This window comes from Filicampus tigris, chromosome 8 (assembly GCF_054856515.1).
Source record: "Filicampus tigris isolate MCC_2025a chromosome 8, RoL_Ftig_1.0, whole genome shotgun sequence".
Lineage (NCBI taxonomy): Eukaryota > Metazoa > Chordata > Actinopteri > Syngnathiformes > Syngnathidae > Filicampus > Filicampus tigris.
In genome coordinates, this window is record NC_141224.1 from 2,893,188 (window position 1) to 2,917,453 (window position 24,266).

Consider the following 24,266-nt stretch of genomic DNA (forward strand, 5'->3'; position numbering starts at 1 on the left):
GAAGCAGCGCGCAGTTGCGGGCATCTGGGTCATCTCAGCGGACAAAAGACCACATCTCTCTCCTATCTGCTCTCGTTAAAATAAAACAAAAGAACTGCTCCGGCCAAGAGGAAGGCTGTGACTGGAATCAAAGGACAGAGTCCATCAAGAACGTCCATAATCATATACGGCAGCTGGGTTTTTTTTTTTTTCATTTTTATCACTCGCACGCAAAAGAGAGACAGCCAACGTGAGAGTGGACGGCCAAAGGGAGACGAGCTGAGGAGACGTCATGAGTTCTTCAAGTTTTATTGGCTTAATGGGAGTTATTGCTTTGAAAACGTGAACGCCTGAGTGGGAATGCTAGCTAGCTTAACACATGTCGCCGGTGTGAAGTGTTTGGCCGCTGACGCTTAGGTGACGTTGACGGCCCTCATGATGTTCGTGTGACCCGACCCCGGGATCCAGCCGGTCACAATGATCACCATGTCACCCTGTTTGAAGAATCCTCTCGCCTTGCCTGCGCCGCGCAAGAAAGAGAAGAAAGCATTACACGAGTCCTCGATTCACCACAGCGCCACCTTCATGTGACGGAGCTCAAACTGGTCGGAACGCGTGCCGCGTTTCGTCTTTTAAAGTGAACGCATTCCATATTGCGAGGTCAGTGGCCAAAACAAACAAACAAAACAAAAAAAAAAAGCTCACCTATGTCTATTCCAAATTTGACCCGGTTGTCGACATCGTCGGCCCACACGGGCGCCGGTAGAGGGTGGAAGAGGACCGGAAAGACTCCTCGCAGCAACTGCGACTGACGCGCCACCTGAACAACGACAGAGCTCCGCTTATTGGCCACCGAGCCGCAATTTTCGCTGCGAGAGATTTGGCCTGGTCAAGACATGAAAACTCTGAGCCAACATGCTCAGGTCCACCAAAACGGTACGGACGTTTGACGGACCTCGGACGCTCACCGCCCAGCCGCCTCGGACGGTTTGCCAGGCGACATTGAAGGAAAAGAGCGGCGGTGGCGTCAAGTCGGTATTGCCGGCCAAAACAAAACAACTTTACTCATCATTGAGTATGCACATTTCCTCTTGCTCATTTAAAAAGACATTTGCTGTACATTCTAATGATGCTCACGTATGAGTTCACCCTAAACAGGATCGATGAACGGATGTCCTCTGAAGGAAATTCTCATTTTCCTGCCTGTAATTCGACTATATTCCAGTAATCTTCTGGGCTTGCATCTGAAGATGATTAAAAATAACTTTGAAATCAAGATCCTGCCACTTTGAACCTGCGGGAGCATTGAGACGGCCCGCTTGACCTCGCTAGCGCCTTCGGATGCAGCTTGGCGGCTGGAAGGAGCCCCGCTAGCGGCCTTCAGCGCGACCACGCCGGGCGCGGAGAAGACGCTGCGGATGACTCACCTGACCGCTGGCCTTCGGGTGGCGCTGCCTAGCGTGCGGAGAAGGCGCCCGTGTGCATTTACGACACATGACTCACAAGTGTGCACCTTTATAATCCACTCGTGGCCTACATTTCAAACTAGCTAGTTAACAACAAAAAAATGGACAAGAAAGTCAAATAAAAAACATTGTTGAATTTATAAGGTAACGTGTTGTCCACTGTGCAATTATATTTTCCTGATATGCATATTAGAGCCTTAAAACTGCTGGGTCAAAAAAACAACAATTTTGGTCGGTCCAATGTTTGACCAAAATTTAGTTGTTGTTTTTTTGGAGCCAGCAGTTAAGAGTAGATACAACTTTGTTTTAGCAGAGGCAAAGAAATAGTCAACTGCAGTTCAATATGAGAATGTTAAGTTATGGACTGTTAATAATAATAATAATAATATGTGCATACACTGATGTCAAGTTCAACATGCTTTTGACAATTTGAAGTGTAGCAAATTGAGCAACGTGGATTACAAAGCTCACATATATGATGAGTGAGGTAAAAAGGAGTCGCATTTTGATTGAGGGTTAAAAGCAGAAACTAAAGAAAATATATCAACTAATAAGAGCGTCATTCCCATGACGATGACATCATTACATAGTTTAGTGTGTTTGGGCAAAGTCATATTAAGCAGGAATTGCTTTACGTTTGAAATCGAAGATAGCATTTCCATTTTAAGAGTTGAAAGTAATTCGTTTTATTACAATTATATTGGAGTTTTTTTAGGTTGTTTTTTTTTTTTAACCGCTGTTCAGTGCCCCCTGGAGGCCAAGGCATATTTGTTCATTTTGCCAGCTGGGTGAGACAGCTCGTCTTGTAAACGCACTTTGCGTTTGAAACGAGCGATTGCTCGTTTGTGCGGCCGTGACGCTAACAAAAACACCGGTCGCGGCTGCGGAATCATTTCCAAGGCAGACGGCTTGTTATGATTGAGGTGCGCGTACCTGCGGGCTCCTGGTGACTGCAATGATTGGACAGCGGGGCCGATACCTGGACAGAAGGTGTGCCGCCCTGTACACGCGCGCGCGTGCAAGGAAAACACAAACGGTCAGCATCCATGACTGTGAGCGCGTCACGTTTTTGTCACGTTTATCATGCCTGCAAGGGGGAGGTCATTCCAGTCAATCTGTTTGCATACACAAAACATACGGCTAAACACAATCAAAACAATCATCCCGGAGGGCCTGAGATCAGAAAAGTGCATTTGTTCCGTCTGCTGATTTCCTTAGGGAGATATGACAAACATTTGGTTGGTTGTTTTTGAAAGCTTGGCTGCTCTTAAAAAAAAAAACAAGTAAATAAATAACTTTCAGGGAATATTAAACAGAATGACTGGAAGTTGTAGTTCAAACAGCGTCAGGCTGCAAATCAATGAAACACAAGTAATAGACTGAGTGTTGTGCAACTATTTGTAAAAACATACATATTGTGCAAGTACTGTCATTAAGTAAAATTAACCGTAGTGGCATAACTAATTGGAAAAAAAAAAATCGAAACAGTTTTGGCCACTCTTAATTTGTGCTATTCATTCTGGTGTGCAAACTTTGGCCACCTAGGGGCAGTATAACACAGACGTACTGATATACTGCACCAGAACCTCAGCTCCTCTCTCAGATTTTCAGTGCAGCAGTGATATTAATCAGTCTTTGCAGATGATAAAAAAAAATGTATGCCAATGAGTATTGTTCTATGATCTGTCAACATGTGTTGCTGCACTGTTTGTGTTCTTATATCCGTTGCTGAAAAGGTAACAAGCCTGCCACAGAGATGCTAATTGTTAGCCAATGCGCCTGTGGTGTTTCCCATTGTATGTTAGCATTCCAGTAGCAGAGGCTATGTAGTTGTTTTAAATAGTCAATGTGTATTTTTTTTTTGGGATGCTTTTTTTGACAGAAACTGCTCGAAGCCTCTTTTTTGAAGAACGCTGACTAACATTATCGGCTAACTTGCATCTGAAGGCACCACCGTCTACATTTTTTCACCAATAGTTTTGGAGTGCCCACCTGCCACTACTGGTGAGGACGATAATGGCGCCAGCGCAGCACTTAAAGGACGACTCGACGGCCCCGATGGCCGTCACCTCTGTTGGGTCGGAGGAAAGCGGAGTCAGGCGGCGCAACTCCTCGAATAGCTGCTGGTGGAAAATGGCCGCCTCCGCCTCCCTGCAAATCTGACAGCACCAGACAAAGACGGTCAGCAGGCGAGGGTTTCGTGTGTAGCACGGACGCACACGCGCGCGCGCGCGCGCGCACCGAGTGCATCATGGCGACTGCCTTCACGGGAAACAGGCCCTTGGCGGTCTCGCCCGATAACATAACGCAGTCGGCTCCGTCCAGCACGGCGTTGGCCACGTCGCTGCCCTCTGCTCGCGTGGGCCGCGGGTGGGCCACCATGCTCTCCAGCATCTGCGCATGCACACGCACACACACACACACACACACAATACGTTAGCTGGACAAACTTCCGACTTTTCATCGGAGCCACAACTTAGTCATGGATGCCTTCAAGAGGCCGTTCAGCATGCAGGTGAGACCACATCAATGCAGAATGCTACACTAAAAATATTCAAAAATCGTGTGATGAATTTACGCCATTTTATTTCATGTAGCGGTTGCACATCTGGATCCATATGCATTTTTTTAAGTAGACTATCCATTAGAGCTGTTCGATTATGAAAATTATTAATCACAATGATTTTGGTAATAATTGAAATCAAGATCATTCAAAGGATCATTTATTCTTTGGTACAAAACAAGAAAATGTTTAAACGTAAAAAATATGAAGACAAATTTCTCTGAAACGCGATAATTATGTAAGTTCCTTTTGGGCCAAACAAAATTTTAAAATTAGTTATTATTTATAAAAAATAAATCAACTATGATTTCCTCGTGTGAACAAACCCAAACATATTTTTTTTCAAGAATATGTTCCCAGCAGGCCCACAAGTTGAAACGAGGGAATTCTGATTAATTTTGCGTTTGTTAATGCACTCGTTTTTAGCCATCTCCGGGGACGGCTATTTTGTCTTCTGTCGACTGAAAATGACATCACAACTGCTCACAACCACCAATCGCGGCTGACCCGTTTTCTGAACCTGAGCCGTGATTGGTGGTTGTGAGCAGTTGTGATGTCATTTTCAGTCAACAGAAGACAAAATGGCCGCCCCCAGAGATGGTGAAAAACGAGTGCATTAACACTTTATCAGAATGCCGTGTTTCAACTAGTGGGCTTCCATAGAACATATTCTTGAAAAAAAAAATGTTTGCGTTGACTTCCTCTTTAAGCAAATAAAAAGAAATGATTAAACATCGAACTCACCACTTTGAGTTTGATACATGCATGCTAAATGAATGTCTCGAGCGCACATGTATTGATATCTTTGTGGCGCAGAGTTCACTCGCAGTCGTGCAATTTGAGTCAAGATGCAAGGCAGGCGGTCGGAAAAGGAGATGTCTCAGCCTGTCGCCTGAGAGACGATACTTTTGCCCGTATTCAAGACGCCGGCGCTATCCTGCCGATGCAAAGCGGCGTTATCGTTTTAGCTGAAGTTGGTGTGGCGAAGCCGCTGTGTAAACACGCTCGCCAAGAGTCAGCAAGTGGAGCATGAACAATGCGTATAGCCCTGTGACTCAACATGGCTGCGGGGAGAGGATGTGTGTGCGCGTGTGCGTGCGCGTAGAGGATGTAAGGATGGATTCACAACGAGGGATGCATTCCTTGAATGAGAATGCCATTCATTTGCTTGCTTGTTGCTTGGTTGAATGTTGTTTGAAAAATATTTCGGAGACTGTGTGTGTTTGCGCGTGTTCATCTTTATCATTTTAGGAAGGGCCACGTTTATAAAGACATTTGATTGGCTTGAACCCTTACTTCTTGTTGCATGAGCAGAGAAATTAAAAGGCACAGGAAAAATGTTCATCATATGAAAATGTGTGTGCATATTATTCAAATTTTGTTTGACTTTTATGAGGCCAATATTTTTTGCATGTGTGCGGAATGTTAAGGGATGTACAACTAAAGGTTTTCTGGCAGTCGACTGTAATGTGGTGAAGCCAAAGTCAATTGATGATTTGATTGATTTTTTTTTTTTTTTCAACACAGTACAGCGGTCCACAACAATTTTCACCAGTTTCACATTAAGACGGACCAGCATAGTAAGAAATAAAAACAAAAGATTAAAAATACAATTCAGCATTCTTATTGTAGTAAAGTGGTGCCTTGTGATACGCGTTTAATTCATTCCATGACCATGCTCCATGTAATTTAAAACATTCATATCTCAAATCATCTTCCCCCATTGAAATGAACGGATATGCCATTCATTTGTTCTAGCCTTGCCTCCAAACTTGATAATAAATGTAAGATCTTCCGTCCTAGTAAAATGATCATTCCTTTTAATCATTTACTTTCAAATTGAAAAAAAAATAATGAGATAAAAAAATCATAAATAAAGTAAATATTTTTCAAATCATATCTTTATTTTATGTTATTGAACGTTTGATTGGCCCCCACGCAAATAGTTTGGCCCCTGTGTAAATAAATTCAAATTAATTCATAAAACAGGTGCAGGTTATTTTAGTGTTTTGGATATGTAATTGGCCGAAAAAAAATATGTGTGGGGAAATACCAATCAATTGACAGAAGGTTGTCTGTTGATTTTGTGCCGATTTATATGCTGATTATTTGTATTGAAATCTTATTTTTGGACGAACTACATATAGGTGTCTACAGTCACTCCAGTAAATCTTGAGTATTTTACTTTTGTCTGACATCTACTTGCAGTGATGAGTTCAAAATGTTTGTACGTTGAGTGGAAATGAGATTGAAGTCACGGAATGTGTGCGTGTGCGTTCATGACATTGTAATGCAAATGTTGATTAGATTTGTTTTAGTAGATGATAAATGTGCCTGAAAACCTCATTTCCGCCGGTATGGGAATGCGCCAATGAGAAGAAATCTACAGAATTTGCATATATTCCATACAAATGTTGGCTTTTATTCTTTTTTAGCCTAATTAGACATTTAATGGTTGTAAAGGCTCATTTATGCAGTTGTGTTTGAGTGGGAATAAGAATGAATGTACAGAATGTGTGTACAGCAAGGTCAACGAAAATGTTGAGTTCATTCTTATTTTAGTCATTTACACGTCCGGAACCCACTAGCGCCGTTGCGCACGAGCAGAAATAATTCAAAGAATGTGCCCGTGTTCATCATACGCCAATGCGAATGCCGTTAAGACATTTCCTTGGGCAAAACCTCGCCCGTACTGGCGCGGGCCAGCTCTGACCTGCGTGGCACAGATGACAGGCTTGCCGGCCGAGTTGCAGCGACCAATCATCATCTTCTGGGCGATGAAGACTTTCTCGGCGGGGATCTCGATGCCCAGGTCGCCCCTGGCAACCATCACGCCGTCGCTTTCCGCTAAGATCTCCTCAATGCTGACACACAGATGAGTGAGGAGGGGGAGGCGGGGAGGGGGGTAGAGAGAGAGAGAGAGAGAGAGGGTGGCTTCATGTTTGGGATCAGAGCAAAAATAGAATATTTCCCCGTAACGTCCTCTCTGACTCACGCGACGCGCATCCAAAATAAGCGCGCCGCAGATGAGACAGTTATGACAAATACGCCGTCGTAATTGCACGGAGTTAAATATTCATGAGACGCGCAGGAGAAATCGATCATCACAAACGGCCGCCGGCAAAGTCGGCGGCGGATAAGTAATGGCGGGCGTGGGATCGCGATGGTAAATTGTGTCGGGATACATTAAGCGGTGGCCGTATGTCACGCGGGCAGATTGCGAGAAGTGAGAGCAAGCGCCAGCTGACAGACGCCGTCACCTCCGTGACAGCTGGCAGGCGGCCATCAACGCCGCTGTCAGCGCCGCGTCATGAACCCGCGCGCCCTCGGCTACTGGCCGCCGCTGCAGGAAATCGGCCCTTTCCAAATGCTGCTCATCATTCACTCAACTGCAGGCCGGCTTTCGCATCTTTTTCTCCACTTCACATTTAGCGGCTTCTTCGGACACCGGTCACAAAAATTAGGGGCAGATCAAAGTTCAAGATGAACTTCAAATGTCCAGCCGTGCATTCTCTTGCATTTATCCAAGGCCGGGTCAAGGGGCAACAGCTTTAGCAGGGAAGCCCGGACTTCCCTCTCCCGAGCCACTTCATCCAGCTGCTCCTGGAGATTCCGAGGCGTTCCCGATCCGGTCGGGAGACAAAGTCCTCCTCTCAGTGGGACGCGCCCGGAACACCTCACCAGGGAAGAATCCGGGAGGCATCCGAACAAGATGCCCGAGCCACCTCATCTGGCTCCTCTCAATGTGGAGGAGCAGCGGGCTCGACCCTGAGCTACTCTTGGATGAGCGAGGTTCTCTCATTAACTCTCAGGGAGCACCAGGACACTCCGCGGAAGAACCTCATTTCAGCCGCTTGATGGTTGAAGCCTTGATCGAAAATCGTAAATCGGGACCTTCGCCTTTCGGCTCAGCTCCTTCTTCACCATGACAGACCGTTAGAGAGTCCGCATCACTGCCGACGATGCACCGCCTGTCGATCTCCCGCTCCTTTCCCCGCCCTCACTCATCAACAAGACCCCAAGATAGTTGAACTCGTCCGCTTAGGTTTGGGTTAGACTAACCTTAACCCTCAGAGACATAACAACAAGAACACTAAATTGTATTTTTAAAGTGCACAGTAACATTTACAGGTGAACTTCATTTGACCGTCTCAAAACTTTTGAATGCAAACTGTTCAATGTTTCAAATTGTTTTGCACATCTCGCTGTCCTCTAACAAGGAGCTGATCGACAAAATCCACGACAGTGTCGGCGCCATGAAAAAGTTGAACGGCTGCCAGCTCATAAGCCTCGAAAGCTACGTCGCTGCTTTTATCGTCACGGCCGGTGATGAATCGGGACGCGCCTCTGTCAACGGCGTCAAGGCCGACTCACTTCTGGACTCCTTGGCGACTCTCCACTTTGCTGATCACTTTGATATTCCTCCCGTGCGGGCCCAGGGCTCGCCTCACGTGGCGGACGTCCTGCGCCGAGCGGATGAAGCTGGCGAAGACGATGTCCACGCCCTGCGCCACGCCGAACCTCAGGTCGGCCTCGTCCTGCTCGCTGACCGCCGGCATGCCGATCAGGTCGCAGCCGGGCAGGTTGACGCCTTTGCGGCTGCACAGGACGCCGTCGGCCTCCACCACCGTGTCCACCCAGTCGGGACCTGCGCGCCGCCCAGACGTTGGCAACAGCAGTGCAATCGGACTACTTGTGATTAGCAAATATCTTGGGAAGACAAATTTGCCTTCGCTTACTTGGATTTCTTTTGTACTTGTCCATTACAATGTGTAATACATTATATATACAGCAATTTGGTTTATTATTCATTCATTAGCAAATATGAGAAGTGAGCTTTAAATGGAATGCTTTTTTCAGTTGTATCGCATAACACACAACATATTCATTTATTATGAATTAACATACATTCTAACAAAATATGAGCTTTAAATTGATTGTTTGTTTTCAATGATGTTTCATAATACAGGTTATAAAGCATAACCTACACATTGTTTTTCTATGAGTCATTTCTCTTCGTAAATGTTTCAATTAGTAAAATTTCCTTTCATGAGGAATGAACTTTAAACTTTGTATTTACTATGATTCATGTTTCATTGATCAATCCATTTATTCTCAAATTTCTTAAACAAGTGGGCCAGTGACCCACCTGATCCAGTCAGGTCGCCACCTACTGGACTGGAGTGGAACTGCCCAGCACCTCCTGGCTTTGCAACCAACCACTCCATCACAAATCAAAATTGTTTCTTTCCAATCATATGTTCTATGCGGCCCCCACGAGTCGTAGGCACAGAACAAAAGAAAACGTTTGACTTCACCTTAAATGTTGTTTGGCCTTGGAGGTTTTCGCGGCAATCTTTTGCGTACCCGTTTCCACGACTTTAAGTCCAATGAGGCCGTCGTCGATGTAGATCTCGCCGCCCCCCTTCACGACCTGCGGTAGGCCGGGATAGTCCACCCAGATGTTCTTGCCGTCCGTGGAGTCTTTGTCAGCCTGCGCCGTCAGCACGCGAACGTGGCTGCCCTTTTCCAGCTTCACCTCATCCTCCACTTTCTTCACAAACAAACACACGTGTGGGAGCGCTCGCACACATCACTACACACGCCTCGGCGTCCTGCTTTTATAATGAGGCACGTGGCATCCATTTTCACTCAACTTAAATGACCAAATCAGTTTTTTTGCCTTTTCATAGCCAAAACAAATAATAATAATCCTCCGTCGTGGCGTTTTGTGTGTTTCCTAAACTTTCTCCATATGCGGCTCAAATGATGACTCATGATGACAGTCGACGATGAGCTAAAACGCCATCTGCTCCATTTAAAGTTGGACTCAGATGGCAGGATGGCTTGTTAGCACGCCCAAATGCCAAATGTGTTAACACTTGTATACTGTACTTTCTCCATGGCGACGTAACTGCGACGGTGGAGAATCCGTGTGCGGCGCGTGCGTCACGCAGAGCGTTCAGTAATCCAATCAAGACATGAAAAGGTGTCCAACAGCTTGCGCGCTAAGTGCACTCAAAGTAGTAGAACATGAGAACGTGGCCCAAAATAGCACACAACAACAACAGCTGCCTGTTGTTGTTAGCAAGATGAAATACGCAGAAAGATCACAGCACTAATAAAGTGGACGTATGAAAATTGACTTTGTAACCGCACTTCCACCTTTACATTATAACCCATTTACAGAATAACCGAGTTTAACAGCCCATGACATGATCAGCAGGGCTGGGTGAAGATCCACAGCCCCTTTCAAGCAACAGTCGGACTACACCGTCTGAACCTCTTCCATGCAGAGGCACTATGACTCAGAAATCCCCCGAGGGAAATCCCCCAGGTCCTATGAAGGGCTGCTTCGCACCTTCAGGACCTGGACTACTTTTGCTGTGATTGAATTTTGCTTTTTACCAGAAAATTCTGAGGAAGAACATTCGGCCAGCAGTTGGTGACAAGTTGAAGGGCATTTAGCTTCTGCAGCAGGACAACCATCCAAAACACAACAGCACGTCAACTTCTGAATAGCTTCAAAAATGCAATTTGGGCGGGAGGGGGGTCCACAAGTGGAGCACACCCTACCACTAGTCGTCATGGTGACAAAATTCGTACTCGCCGAGGGCTCAGCAGCTAAAAAAAAAAACAGTCTAATTGCAACATGAAATATGAGGTATTCATATCATTTTGATCCTTGGGGGATTTCGACATGTTAGAAGAAGAAACCTGGGAACTGTTTCCAATTGCGAAAAATAATGGGTGTCCTGTGTTGTGTGTTTACCCCGTTCACTAATCCAGTGCGTATCTCGGGTCCTTTGGTGTCCAAGGCGAGGGCCACGGGCCGATAGTACAACGGGTCGGACGTGACCGTCTCCACGGCCTCGCGGATGTTCTTGATGGTTTGGCTGTGGTACTAACAGACAATCCAGAACACATCGCGAGCATTACGAGAGAGCAAAATGCGGGAGAATGTCGCATGGGCACGCACCTCGTGGGAACCGTGAGAGAAATTCAACCGTGCAATGTTCATCCCGGCTTTGACCATCTCCTGGAGTTTGGGAATGGATCGGGAGGCGGGACCTGAGGAAGGAAGGAGGAAAGTCGATTTTTTTTTTTTTTTACATAGCACTTTTCAAAATACTTTGGTACCTTGTCACACGCAAGTGATACAACTTATGTACTGGAATTCATGACTATGAATAAATAAATAAATAATTATCATAAAGAATTAAGTTGTCCCAGTGGGATACATGACTTTACACTGTAAAAAAAAGTTCGTCGAAATTACGTTTAAAAAACTGTCGAAGAGCAACAGTCAAAAGCCATAAAATGTAAAATTGTATGTGACCGTAGTAAATATTTTTATTACCGCAAATGTAAAAACTGTAATTTAACGGTAGAGTTTAGCTGCCGGTATTTTACCATAGAAATAATATTTGTTTAATGTCAATGTTCAGGTAAAACATTGATTTGAAAAATGTGAATCCTTTTTTTAACGGTAAAATCATGAATTAAGTACATTATTTAAGTGTAAAATAAACAGTAGCAGGACATTTTGTACTGTTGATGTTGAAAATGTGTTACCGCAATTAAACGGTAGCTTTTCGACAACCACAGCTACCGGCGTTTTTCAGTAAGAACAGCAATTGTTTTTTTTTGTTTTGTTTTTTACAGTGTATTCAACGCGATGTCGTTTTTCTTGGACGAATCAGGCCCAATCTGTCAAGGAGTCAAAGCTGCGACAGTTGGCCGACCGCAACGTGAGCAGCGCGTCTGACGAGCTGCTGCTCACTCCTCAGTGAACGCACGGCAACGGACGACGAGAGAGAGCGAGAGCAAGAGAGCGAGAGTGCGAGTGCTGTCGACGGCAGGCATGTGTGTTGCTAACCGATGGTGCACACGATGCTGGTGTTGCGTGCCGTGATGGGCTCCTGGTCGATGTCCAGAAGACACAGGTGCTCCAGGAAGGTGTCGGCCATGCTGGCGTCCAGCTGCTGGCGCTGGATGAAAGAGTCGGGCAGCGTCATGGCCTCCGAGTAGCGTCTGATGCGAGCTGCGCATGTACAAAACATGGAAATAGTTGACAGTCCGACACGGCCTGGCACAAAAAGTTCACAGAGCGCTACCTCGACTTAACGTTATTGATTACCAGCCGACGAAAGTAAACAAGCAACTGTCGTTTTCCAACAGCCGAACCTTAGTAAAAACTCACTCGCCGGAGTCTTCAGAAGAGTTAGCGTTGAGGTAGCGGCGCGGGCTTTTAGCTTAGCTGTGTACTGCGCGCCTGTATTTGCTTTGGTTGGGCCTCGTTTTACTTACTGGGCTGTCTGAAGCCAGCGGCATAGCGAAAGACCGTGTGGCCTCACCAGGATAAATATCATCATTATTAGCTCAAACAGGAAAGGCAACGGCGGCCTAAGTATGTGTACACACGGCTGCCTGAAGTATCAGTCGCGCTAATTGAATTGCATTTCTGTATTCATCTTGTGTGTCAGGCTGGAAAAGGACATGCAGAACATGTTCATTAGTCAACTGCCAAGTGAATGAGAAAATCATCATTAGCATTCATGAGCGTGTCATGATTTGAATACTGGGAGTGGAGGCTACTGTAGATGGACTGTTGGCCACTTGGGGGCAGTAACACAAGCCAGAGACACTCAGACACATTTCCGTCCAGCTTTTTCCTTATCGGGGGCCATTTTCAAGCCAGACGAGGGTCATACTCTATTTCTCTTATTGTTGCATAAGCTTTATTTATCCAGGTAAGGCAACTGAGAACAGATTCACACTTGCAAATCAGATCTGACTGCAGAGTGAAACTGAGCAAAAATAAGTGCTAAACCACAACAAACTGCACGATGTGATATAGAGTAGTGCCCTATTTCCACGTGCCCTATTTCCACATCACGTTACGTCACAGCCTACGGTGAATAAAAGGTTGAGAACAGGCTCAAAACAGGTTCAGCTATCGTCAATTCTCCCTCGCTAACTTTTTGTAAATGATGATATTGGAGTGAGTGAAGTGAGGTGAGTTTAATCAATTCCAATCGTTTGCGTGGGAAAATTGAAAAGAAAAAGCATTTTTGATTCTGGGAGTGAAGCGGTGATCAAACTGCCGGAACAGTGAGTGCGGGTGGTGGTATGCATGGTGAGCATGTAGCCAAGATTGTGTTTGCCGGTGAAGGCAATGGATTTGTGAATTTGTGTGACTGAAGAGGGAGCCAATCGACTTGTGTGTGTGATGACAGAATTATTATCATATACTATGAGCAGTTTGTAGTTCAAATGTTTTTTTTTTGTTTTGTTTTTTAACTGTTCAAATACTCCCAAAGGGCCTCGTCTGGCCCACAAGCCGTAATTTGCCCAGACGAGATGTCAACTATAAATGGAGCCAGCCCAGGCGGTTATGAATGGAAGACGGACGTTCCAAATCAATATCCCGCTCCGGCGGCGGCAGCAGCGAGTTTGCACGTTTGAGTCAGATGGAAGCACCCCGAGGGGGGTGACATTTAACGCCAAACGCATTTACATGATGTTCATGCTCGAAGGAAAAGAAAAACAGCACTGCTACTTGCCACTCAAGCGCTAAAGTTTACATCTCTGGGGGGGGGACAAAACACTCAGCAGAAGGTGACAAAATATCGGGAGGAAGAATTTCCTGGGAAGAAAATTGAAAGTCTTACGAGACTACAGGCAGAATATTATCATCGTACGTGCAATACCGTGAGGTAAATGTCACCGTTTTGTGAGAATATACGACACGTTTTACTTGGATAAGAGAGCAATTTTATAAGAATAAAGTCATAATGAATTGATGTTAAAATAATTTTAGGGGAATACATTTGTGGCAAAAGTGTCAATAGCACTTTTTTTTTTTTTTGCACTTAAGACATTTGTTTTGGGATGGCCTTAATGCCCCAAATGCTGCGTTGCCCTTTAGCAATGAGGTCAGTGGCTCCAAACGCTGAGCTTTACAAGTCGTTAGGGCAATAAGACGTGTTATCTGCTTGTGGGAAGATTTCTTATCAGCATTTGGAACTCGGGTGTGCTGCTTCAACGCTCCTCACCAAAATGGACACACCCAACCACAAAATCGTGGAGTTCAATGTCACGTTATTCATTCACCGGGGAAAGTCTAAAAATACAAAAATTGAACTGAACTTGACAGGGGGCACAATAAAACAGTTCGTCAGTAAGCTGCAGTAATATCGGTCGTTCTTCGCAGAGGACAAGGAATATATGCCTGTGAGTGTTGTCTATGTGCTGCTCTACCGTTTGTATTCAGTCAGTTGTTGTAGTACGGTGTCACGCCACACGGTGGCGCCTCTGCTTTATTGTGTCAGTTGGTCACCTCTTTTTCTTTTTTTTTGTTGAAAATAGTGAGTTGTTGTTGCTTGGGGGACAGATTTGAGTGATGGACCAGGCTGTGAACAGGCTTACAAAGCGCAGCGAGTCACTATTTCAGTTCAAATGTCGTCCAGCAAGGTAGGGGTGTGTGGGGGGGGGGGGGGGGGGCGGGGGGGAATGAGTTATGAAAGCTTAGTCGAAATCACTGACGGAAGCCCTTTTAAAATTAGAGGCGGACCGGCTTATAGACGGGCACTATTTTTTTACCCCCCTGGGAATGATATTTACAAAGAGTGTAAATTATAAATGCAAAGTTTTACCAGTAGAGGATTAACAGTTCAATTGTCAGGACAAAAAAGACCGCCTTTATTTTAAATTATGTAAAACACGGGTGACCCCGTCAAGAAACGAGGCATTATTTGGCCCATTTCGCTTTGACTTGCAGATATGAGCGCAATAATCGTCACTTTGGCAAATATTGAACAATTCATGGAAAGAGAGGCTTCAGCGTGTACAATTTTTGAACTCAATTTTCTTGTGCCTGCAGTCTATTTTGGGTGCAATTCCACTGTTGGCCACTAGATAGCTAGCTGACTAGCGGCACACTAGTTTGAGACGGTATAGATTTGAAAGAGGAAGAACAAAAACACTTTCAGCACAGCCCAATTTTTGCTCAAACATATTCAATGTCAAAACCTCTTCAGTCCTGCTTTTGGTGTTAGGTTCATGTCATAATCAGTCACGTTATAGTCGACTACAATTTTTTTTTTTTCTTGTGAGGAGGGTACAACGGATGAATGGCATTTGTATTCATTTCAATAGAAAAAGATGTTGTGAGAGATACCAGTGTTTTGATCTCAAGGCAATACTGCGTTTTTAAAAAAAAACAAATACTGCAGCTGACTTTGGCTTCATAAGCAGGCCCACGTGATGACAAAAGATGTGATTCAAAAAAAAAAAAAAAAAAGTGAGAGAATCACTCACCCATTTTGACACCACCGAGCTCTTCTTGTTGCTTTAGTTGATTTTTTTTTTTAAATCTGCGTCAAATTATTTTGGACGTCTTCTAAAATGTCCCCTTTGTCTTAACTGCTTGCGTCCACTCAGCTCACACACTTGTCATAATCTAAGTCATGTAGCCACGCCTCTACCTGCCTCTCTCATTAACCCTCTGAAACCCCACCACACAGACAGACACGCACACGCACACTCGCACACACACATCATGCCACGGTAGGACGTGGGCGTGTAGATTGCAAAAACGGAGGGGGGGGGGGGGGGGGGGGGGGAAATACGCGGCTTCCATGCAACACGGAGGTGCGCGTAAGGTCAGAGTGACATTTGTCTATTTGAGGCATCGATGGAGCATTACGCAACTCACACAGAAACTGAAACACGCATGATGTGTGAGATCAAATGGAACCCTCCTGTCAAAGGTGATTAGGGACACACAAAAAAGGTGGGCGGCCTGATGAAAAATGGTACTTTTCAGATATTTACACCGACTTTTGATTGAACACTCACTATACGTTCAATAATGTCTGCTGAGAGTATCGTATTTCTCATTTTCTTTCTAAACGTATCCAGTAAATCTGAATCTTTAAAACGCGTTACAATCGGTGCACGATCATAAAATGCAAGCGCTATGTATGGTCGTCAATCATTTATGATTACATTTTTTAAAAAATCTAATCTAAAAATATAAACTAAGAAATACTACTGTATATGTATTAGGGGTGTGCATCTCTCCACAAAAGACGATACGATACAGTTACGATTCAAGATTCAAGGATGGTTGCATTTGAAAGTGGAACGATTCAGTTCAGTTCATCTAAGTGAGATTCCGATTCGTTATAGTATGGCTCAGTTCGATAGTGTATGATGCAATTACTTTTTGGTTATTTTACACACATTTGAATGGATTTCTCAGTACTGTAAATGTGCCAATTCCTTCTTAGATATATCGATCCTATAAAAGACAATTCGATGCGTATCTCCATACATTTCAAAGTGGAACGATTCTGTTCGATTCGATGCACTCGCACCTTATAAATCAAAAAACGGTTTTCCGGTTCAAACTGGGTTTTTTTTACACCCCTAATACATACACACACCGTATATGGCTACAGAAAGTATTCGGCTCACCTGTTTTCTGAAGCCGAGCCGTGATTGGTCGTTACCTGAGCAGTTGTGATGTCGCTTTCAATCGACAGAAGAGACAAAATGGCCGGCCCCGGAGCTAGCTAAAAATGGGTGGATTTCTCATATTCCACAAACGTAATATTAATCAGAATGTTGTGTTTGGATTACGGGGCCTGCATAGAACATATTCTGGTTAAAAAAAATATGTTTGGGTTGACTTGCCCTTTTAGGTAAAAAAAAATAAATGAAATTGCAAAATGATAAACAAACACAACTGTTTTAAAATGAGTAAAATTATACAATTAATATGAAGTAACTTTTTTTGGAGCAACTGAGCGGTGGGGGATAAAAAGTAAAAAAAATATGTAAAAAAAAAAAAAATGTGTGCACCTGCGACTCGCAGGTAGTTGCGTTCAACTTCAAGCAGCTTCTTTGAGCCGACGTGATTTGAGTTGAAGCTGAGGCGACGGCTCGTCTCTTGCTTCCTGTTGAGATTTGTGGAAAGTTTGCAAGCACAATCACGACTGCACGGCTGCTCTCACCACGTTTTGACTTTGACAAAAAGCGGCCAATCATGTCAACTGACATGCTGCATGTTGCCTTTTTTTTTTTTTTTTTTATTGCAACTCGTGTCTCAGACTGGCTGACGGAAGCTGGAGGCGTAAATCTTTAGCTAGAGAGCAAACAGACCTTTGCACCTCAGCCGCCGCACGAGCACAATTTAACCTGCGCAAAGCGCATATTGTTGTGACATAATCACAAAATCAGCCGATTAAAGCTGCGATCACGCGCGCGATCCTCACTTTAGATGCCGGCGGCCTCTCCAACGCGGTGTCCAATATTTTCCCAGTTGCACCCGCAGCTCGTGACCAATCCAATGCGATCATCAACGTGCGCAAAACAATCAGCTGGTGAGCGTGCAAAAGTTGCGAAGCGACGGCCGACGAGGACGAGAGGAAAGAAGCGAAACGGGAAGGGAAGCGCCCAACCAACCTGTAGGACGCAGCAAGTCGCAGGCCATGAATGAAAGGTGACAAGCTGCCCGGGCAAGAAAGGACGAGAGGGGCCGGTTCAGTTCGAGCGCCACCTACTGGACAATTCTGGCAGACATTTGCTCAGCAGGAAAACCACCGCCCACAGAAAGCACACTTTATTTGGACTTGCTTTGAATACAAAGTGAATGGGGGGGGGGGGGGGGCAACGCGTGCGTGTCAGAGCATCCTGAAGGTGATCCTGGGCGGCGACTCGGGCTGCAGGATGAGCGTCAACTTGGTGTCGATGTCTTGAGTCGAGGACACGCTGAGGTGGAAGTTGAGCAGGATCTGAACGCACAAACACAAATCGAGAAACTTTGATTGCTCGACGCCGGCAAAGCGTCATCGTTTCCTGCTCGTCGTTTTGTCTTCGCTCAATTGGATTCAGGTCAGGTGACTACTTGGCCACGGCGTAACATCTCGTCTCTTTGCCACCGTTACAGACTCTTTGGTTGCTTTGGCAGGACGCTTGGAGTTATTGTCCATCTGCACTGTGAAACGCTGCCCGGTGAGTTTGGAAGCTTTGGGCTGACACTTGCAAATTCATCCCGCCACTTTTGTGAGCAGTCACGTCATCACGAAATCCACATTGGCAGCCAGACATGACCGCCAAACAGCCGAGCAACCGATCGTGCCATTGCTTTTTCTTGAGTCTTCAAAAGTGGGAGGCACATACACAAAGCGTTGTCATGCCGACGCTGCTCACCTGATTTGGATGGAAATTGCCTCCAATTTAAACATGTCTGCAGTCCTAATATCTTGTGTAAAAAAAAAAAAAGTAATTAGTTAATTAACTCAGTCACTGCCAAAAACGTTTTTACTTGTCTTTTCACAGTCCAGCCATTCAATCCCAGGAATTATTTATAATTTTTTTTTCTATTTTTTTTCAAACGTTAGGGTAAAACAGGATCTGAAAATGTCTGGCAGTTAATGAGTTAAAAGAGATCCTGAGAGAATACAAAGTGCTTGAGAGTTCAGTTCAACGGCCACGTCAAGCAAGGGTGGGCTTTAAAAGAGACACGCTTTGGCTAGGTCAGCTTTGTTAAAAAACAATTTTTTTTAAAGTCTACACACCCCTGTCCAAATGGCAGATTTGACGTCAGTTACACTCATAGCTTTTTTAAAGAAGGAGGTCAAAATAATCAATAAAAGCATAGCACGTCATGTGTGCTCGAAAGTGGTGATAAAAAGTCAACACACCCCTAGTTTCATGCGAGGTTTTTGTAATGTTGAAAAAATGCCTCCAAGACGAATCATTTCAAAACCTTTTGGACATTTACCATGTATGTCCTGCTTTACAATTCAGAAGTCATCCATTTTGGTAAGCTCCTTTTTTTATTTCTTTACGTTGCGTTTAAATTAGGTCCGTCAAAATTAAAGCATTAACTATGAAGATTAATTTCATTTCATAACGCACTAAAAAAATTAACTGAGTTAACTCTGTTTTATTTATTTCCTGTAGCAGCTCTGCTCACCTTGCAGCCAAACTTAGAGGAGAGTCACTGTGGCAAAGACGGACTTTTACGTCATTTTGCTTTAAAAAGTTGCTTGACGGCTCATTGGAGAAATCCAAAATAATTTGCACACCTTGCACAGCCAAATTCAAATACCATATTAGTTGTACGTCTTTGGTGTATCGTTCAACGGTTGCATTGTACGGGAAAAGAATCACATTCAGAAAACTATTCGAACAGTCTTTGAATGGAAATATACTTTTAGTTTTTTTCCACATTAATTTTTTGCCTTGCCTTTAAATGTCTTCAGCCGTTTGTTTGCAAACACTTTTAGTTGTGTGAAGCACATTGAGTTGACTTGCGTATGAAATGTGCGACATAAATAAAACTGCCTTGCCTAGAATTTCTGGCGTTTAGTTTAGTTAAGGTTTTATGAGGCCACCAGTTTCACCCCGTCACCGTACCATCTCCGATGCGCAAAGACGGCGCCGGCGGCCGGCACGACTCACGTGCATGAGCAGAAGCTGAATCTCGCTCTCCGCGATCCTGCGGCCGACGCACTGCCTGGAGCCGAAGCCGAACGCCAGCGAGCGGAACGCGCCGCCGCCCTCGGTCCTTTCCTCTCGCATGCGGGCCCACCGAGCCGGGTCGAAGGTCAGCGGGTCGTCGAAGACCTCCGCGCTCCTCCCCATGGGGTAAAGACACGCCTGGACCAAAGTCTGAGGGCGCAGGACACGCGGCTAAGACGCCTCCGGACGTGGTGGGGCCTTGCGATGGGTCGACGCGAGTGACTCACCCCGGCCGGGATGTTGTAATTCTGAAGAACGAGATCTTGGACTGGGTAGCGCTGAACCGTGATGCCGACCGGATACAGCCTGGAACAACGCATGCCTGAAGTGAGTTCAGACCATTCGGCACGCGGTTGGGCTCATTCGAGCGGACTCGTTCCACACACGAAGCAAGGACGGCTCAAGATGCTTCGAGTGTGCTTCTATACACAATCCCAGGTTAAATGATAGAATTACAAAACTATTCAATTGTTATTTGATATACTCAAGACTACAGCATTTGAGAATACCGATAAATCATCAGAATCACGACGATAATACAGAAATATAAGAAAATAAAACAAAAGGTGATACAACTGGAAAGTAATTCATGATTGGACAATGTTGAAATGTGTTTAAGATCTTCATGCTTTACATACTAAAACCAAAAATATGAAAGCAGGACTCAACAAATAATTTTGAAAATGATATTCAGTAATGGTAAAATGCATGACAAAAATCTGATTCAATCCATTGCTATTTGTATCTATTATTTTTGCATACTTGAGACGGTTTGGAAAAGGTGATAATCATAATTCTAATCACAAAATCCAAAATAATCTTAAATGAGTATTTCTGAAAGTTGATCGTGCATCCCAGCTTTGAGGTACATCAACAACGTTATTTATTTTTTTATCTATTTAGTTATTCATTTTTACCAAGATTACACAACAAATAGAAATAGGTCATGCAAAATTAAGTTTTTAACATAATTTACGATATTTATAAAAAATGACAATGCATGAATAATAACAATAACAATGCAATACATTCATCATTATTCATGAAATTCACTCAAGTCAACTCAACTTGACTTACTAGGCAACTTAAAAAAAGAAAAAAGAAATCAACAACTGCAGCGATAATAAATTGCTGTACACACAAGATCAAACACAAAACACAAATAATTGAATACATTTCTGAATTAATAAATGAATAATTTTTCTAATTAAAATACACAGCTTTACCCCAAAGTCCTGCAGCCCAAACTGTCACAATCTATATGTTGAAATAAAGTTTTGATTTGTCATTTTTGCCGGGATTAGTTTTACATGATTATTACTTGAAGACAAAAAAAAAAAAAAAAAGTGCAATGTTCTGATTTTCGTACCTGAGAATCTCCTTGACGGTGCCTTTGAGTAGCGGCGCCCCCTCCAGGGCTTTGTGAGGGTCCCCGTGGGCCCGGCCCACCGACTGCGTCACCTGCCGCCTGACGCTCTCCTGCACGGCGGGGTTCCGGGCCAGCTCGAACAGCGCAAACTGTAGCGGCACCGCCGTCTGAGCACAAATCCACGCCATGAGTCAACGCGCCACAACAGAAACGCGGCGGCGGCGGCGGCGGCGGCGGCGGCGCACCGTGTCGACCGCGCCGGCCATCAGCTCGGTCATGTTGGCTTTGATGGTCTCGGGGGTCAACTGGCCTTTCTCCAGGAGATGGCCCAGAACTCCCGGGACCTCGCCCGCGTCGGTTCTGGAAGACAAGCGCTGGAAGCCCCTCTTCATCCTGGTCTCGGCTGCAAGACCACAGGTGGCAAAAGTACTGGAAATCCCTCCTCACGTAAGTACAAGTACACATTGACTACATTGGAAAAGACTAAAAGTACAAGTAGTGATTCACCTCCAAGTAAAAGAAAAAAAAAAAGGCAGACTTTGAACTGCCCTCGCCACCAGACAAGTGAAGAATGTACTTCGAAGTGGAGAAGCGTTGATGTGACACTACCGTGGGCGAAGATGTGGTCCCACGCAGTGGCGTGCTGGGTCCACAAGGAGGCGCCCAGGCGCTCCAGCAGGGGGCAGGGCAGGTAGAGGAGGGGCACGGTGGTGGCCAGCATTCTTTCCACCGCCCAGATGAACTTCTGAGACTCAATGGACGGCGTCGATGAGAAGAGGCCGATGCGCTCCCCGTACAGAATGTAGCAGCTGGCTGCGGACGGGGGGGCACGCAAGTCATTAGCAACATCGATCGGCTCCTCAAAATTTTCAGTAATAGGCTGAACAACAAAATCAAACGTTTGCTTTTTTTGGGGCCTTTTTGACAAAGGTTAGCGACACCACTGCAAGAAGTTTTACGGTCTGGACCAGGCATGTCCAAAATCCAGCCCGGGGGCCAGATTTCACATTGCTACCGTAACCTCTACTGTCTGGAAGGTCACCCCTGCGATACGCAAATACCGTAATGAAATCCATTTTGGAATAAGGGTAGAACAAAACAAAATGTAGAAAACGTCAAGCACTGCGACTACTTTTGCATTCACGCCGTCTCGCGAGGACAACGGCGGAAGGTCTAGAAAGGGCTCCTACGTCAAGTCTGACCTTCCAGCGCAAAGGCGAAGAGGTCGGGGCTGGGGTTCAAGGTCAGGCTGCGGTTGGCGTGCCTCCCGCCGGGCTCGCCCTCCAGCCGGCCCTCCATCATCCGGCAGAAGTCCCTCGCCACCTCGTCCATGTGCGGGACGAAACGTTTGACGGCGGCGCTCAGCATCACCTCCTTGTTGAGGAGCAGACGGTCGGCGCGCCACTCGGCACCGTTCCTGCCCACAAAGTCGACAAAGTCGGTAATGCTGGGGGGGGCGGGGGGCAGGGGGGGGTGAGCACATTGGTGCGCGCGCAATGCTGACTTGAGGAAGACTCCCTTCTCGTGGCCGCGGATCTCCCGGTGCATGGCCCACGGCTGCAGGACCATCCGTCGCGGGTTCAGGCCTTCGTAGCGGAACAACTCGGCGATGTCGCACGGCAACATGATGTTCACGCTGCTTTGGAGGCCCAGGTGCTCCCTTTTAGACACACACACACACACACAGTAAATGCCCAAAAGTAAAAGTAAGTTTCCATATCGTGCTTCAGGCGTCAATCAAGATCATAATCCAATGCATACCACATCACCTGTCATTTACCCATGTAGAGGATGATCTAACAACCCAAAGCATATCACATCTTTCCTTGTCCATGGTGAGAAATAGACCGCGATCCAAAGCATCTCACATAGTCTGTCGTCTATATCTCAATTCAAGGATCAGCTCATGATCCAAAGCATACCACATCATTTGTTATTCACAGCGCATATGAGAAGTCTACACACCCCTGTTCAAAATGCCAGATTTTTGTGATCGCCTTAAAAAAAAAAAAAAAAATCATATCCTGTACAATTCAATTTGGGGGAAGATTTTAGACAGGGAAGACTTTAAAAGAAAAAAAAATACAAATAACCTGAGCGAATGTAGTTGCACAAGTGTACACACCCTTATAAGAGGGGAAGCGGCTGTGTTTGACCAGTCACATGTGAAGACTTTCTACATCCACTGGACACAAACAACTCATGATCCAAAGCATACCACATCATTTGTGATTCATAGCGGATATGAAAAGTCTACACACCCCTGTTCAAAATGCCAGGTTTATGTGATCACCTAAAAAATGTTTTTTTAAATCATATTCCGTACAATCAATTGGGGGGAAAATATTTTAGACAAGGGAAGACTTTAAAAGAAAAAAATATGAAAAAAAACCTGGGGGAATGTAGTTGCACAAGTGTACACATCCTTATAGGGAAGTGGCTGGTTGACCAGTCACACGTGAAGACTTTCTAAATCCACTGGAAACAAACAACTCATGATCCAAAGCATTCCACATCATGTGCCACCAATCCATCCATGAAGAGGACCAGCTCATGATCCAAAGCATTCCACATCATGTTATCTTTATATCCATCTATGGAGAGGACACACTTGTGTTCCACAGCATACCACGTCGTGTTCTTCTGACTACGGAGATGAAACCATACGGCAACGTTCTCTTCGGAGAGAATCGGCTGGCGATCCAAAGCATACCACATCATCACACACGAGCGGTACCTGTAGATGGGTCCGAGGGTGTTGAAGGAGCTCTCCATGTGCTTGTGCAGCAGCCTGAAGCGACCTTCCCTCCAGAAGGTGAGCAGGTTGAGCCATCTGTTAGCGCCCGTGTGCGGGATCTCCTCAAAGCTCCTCACGCGGCCGCCCCTGCTCGTCCCCGCCGCTTTTGCCGCTTTTGCCGCTTTCGCCGCTTCTTTCCCGCCCGCCGTCACGACGGCGCCAAGCCGGGCCAGGACGCGCGTTCTCAGCGCCGCCGACATGCTCCTCGCAGGCGCCGGCCAGATGTGAGGTCCGGTTTATTGCCGCCTCCGGGAAGCCTTGGAAGCGGCGGTCCAGATAGCGGCTGATGATTTATGGACGCCGAGGTGGACGGTTCAAGAGAAAGACAACAAAACACGACAGCGCAGCCCGGAAAAGACGCCAGAGACGACGTCCACATGCACAAATAAAGCTTTATTGAAACTTTGGCTCACCATTTCAATGACATTTGAGACGCTTCCTTCAATTACAAAACTATATTTACACACCGATTGCAGTCTCGAAGCAAGAGGAAACCAAAAACAAAGAACAAACAAAAAAAAAATAAAAGTATACAAGTGGTGGACAAACTTTTGT

At 45.3% G+C, this 24,266-nt stretch overlaps 2 protein-coding genes and 1 long non-coding RNA gene across 6 annotated transcripts; 1 reads left to right on the forward strand and 2 right to left on the reverse strand.

Annotated features, from left to right (window-relative positions):
- Positions 1-272: 272 nt before the first annotated feature.
- On the reverse strand, positions 273-17,625 carry pklr (pyruvate kinase L/R). Of its 3 annotated transcripts, XM_086038484.1 has the most exons (13): positions 17,292-17,475; positions 16,879-16,973; positions 11,888-12,052; positions 10,988-11,079; positions 10,781-10,912; positions 9,376-9,562; positions 8,383-8,656; positions 6,722-6,872; positions 3,687-3,839; positions 3,438-3,604; positions 2,379-2,445; positions 685-799; positions 273-499 (listed from the first exon to the last, which is right to left on the reverse strand). In XM_086038484.1, exons 3-13 carry the CDS (start codon positions 12,024-12,026, stop codon positions 393-395), a joined length of 1,584 nt encoding a protein of 527 aa, XP_085894610.1. In that variant the 5' UTR covers positions 12,027-12,052; positions 16,879-16,973; positions 17,292-17,475; the 3' UTR covers positions 273-392. The 3 variants fall into 3 exon arrangements, with proteins under 3 accessions (XP_085894610.1, XP_085894608.1, XP_085894609.1); XM_086038482.1 differs by lacking the exons at positions 16,879-16,973; positions 17,292-17,475 and adding an exon at positions 17,482-17,625; XM_086038483.1 differs by lacking the exon at positions 16,879-16,973.
- cyp11c1 (cytochrome P450, family 11, subfamily C, polypeptide 1) lies at positions 17,624-24,063 on the reverse strand. Of its 2 annotated transcripts, XM_086038480.1 has the most exons (9): positions 23,652-24,061; positions 22,419-22,574; positions 22,117-22,331; positions 21,524-21,727; positions 21,160-21,317; positions 20,915-21,081; positions 19,773-19,851; positions 19,486-19,695; positions 17,624-17,810 (listed from the first exon to the last, which is right to left on the reverse strand). In XM_086038480.1, exons 1-9 carry the CDS (start codon positions 23,909-23,911, stop codon positions 17,700-17,702), a joined length of 1,560 nt encoding a protein of 519 aa, XP_085894606.1. In that variant the 5' UTR covers positions 23,912-24,061; the 3' UTR covers positions 17,624-17,699. The 2 variants fall into 2 exon arrangements, with proteins under 2 accessions (XP_085894606.1, XP_085894605.1); XM_086038479.1 differs by having other exon boundaries at positions 22,117-22,574; positions 23,652-24,063.
- On the forward strand, positions 17,689-20,120 carry LOC147143010 (uncharacterized). Its single transcript, XR_015087879.1, has 2 exons — positions 17,689-17,910; positions 17,987-20,120. It is a non-coding gene; the product is annotated as an uncharacterized LOC147143010 (long non-coding RNA).
- Positions 24,064-24,266: the final 203 nt, after the last annotated feature.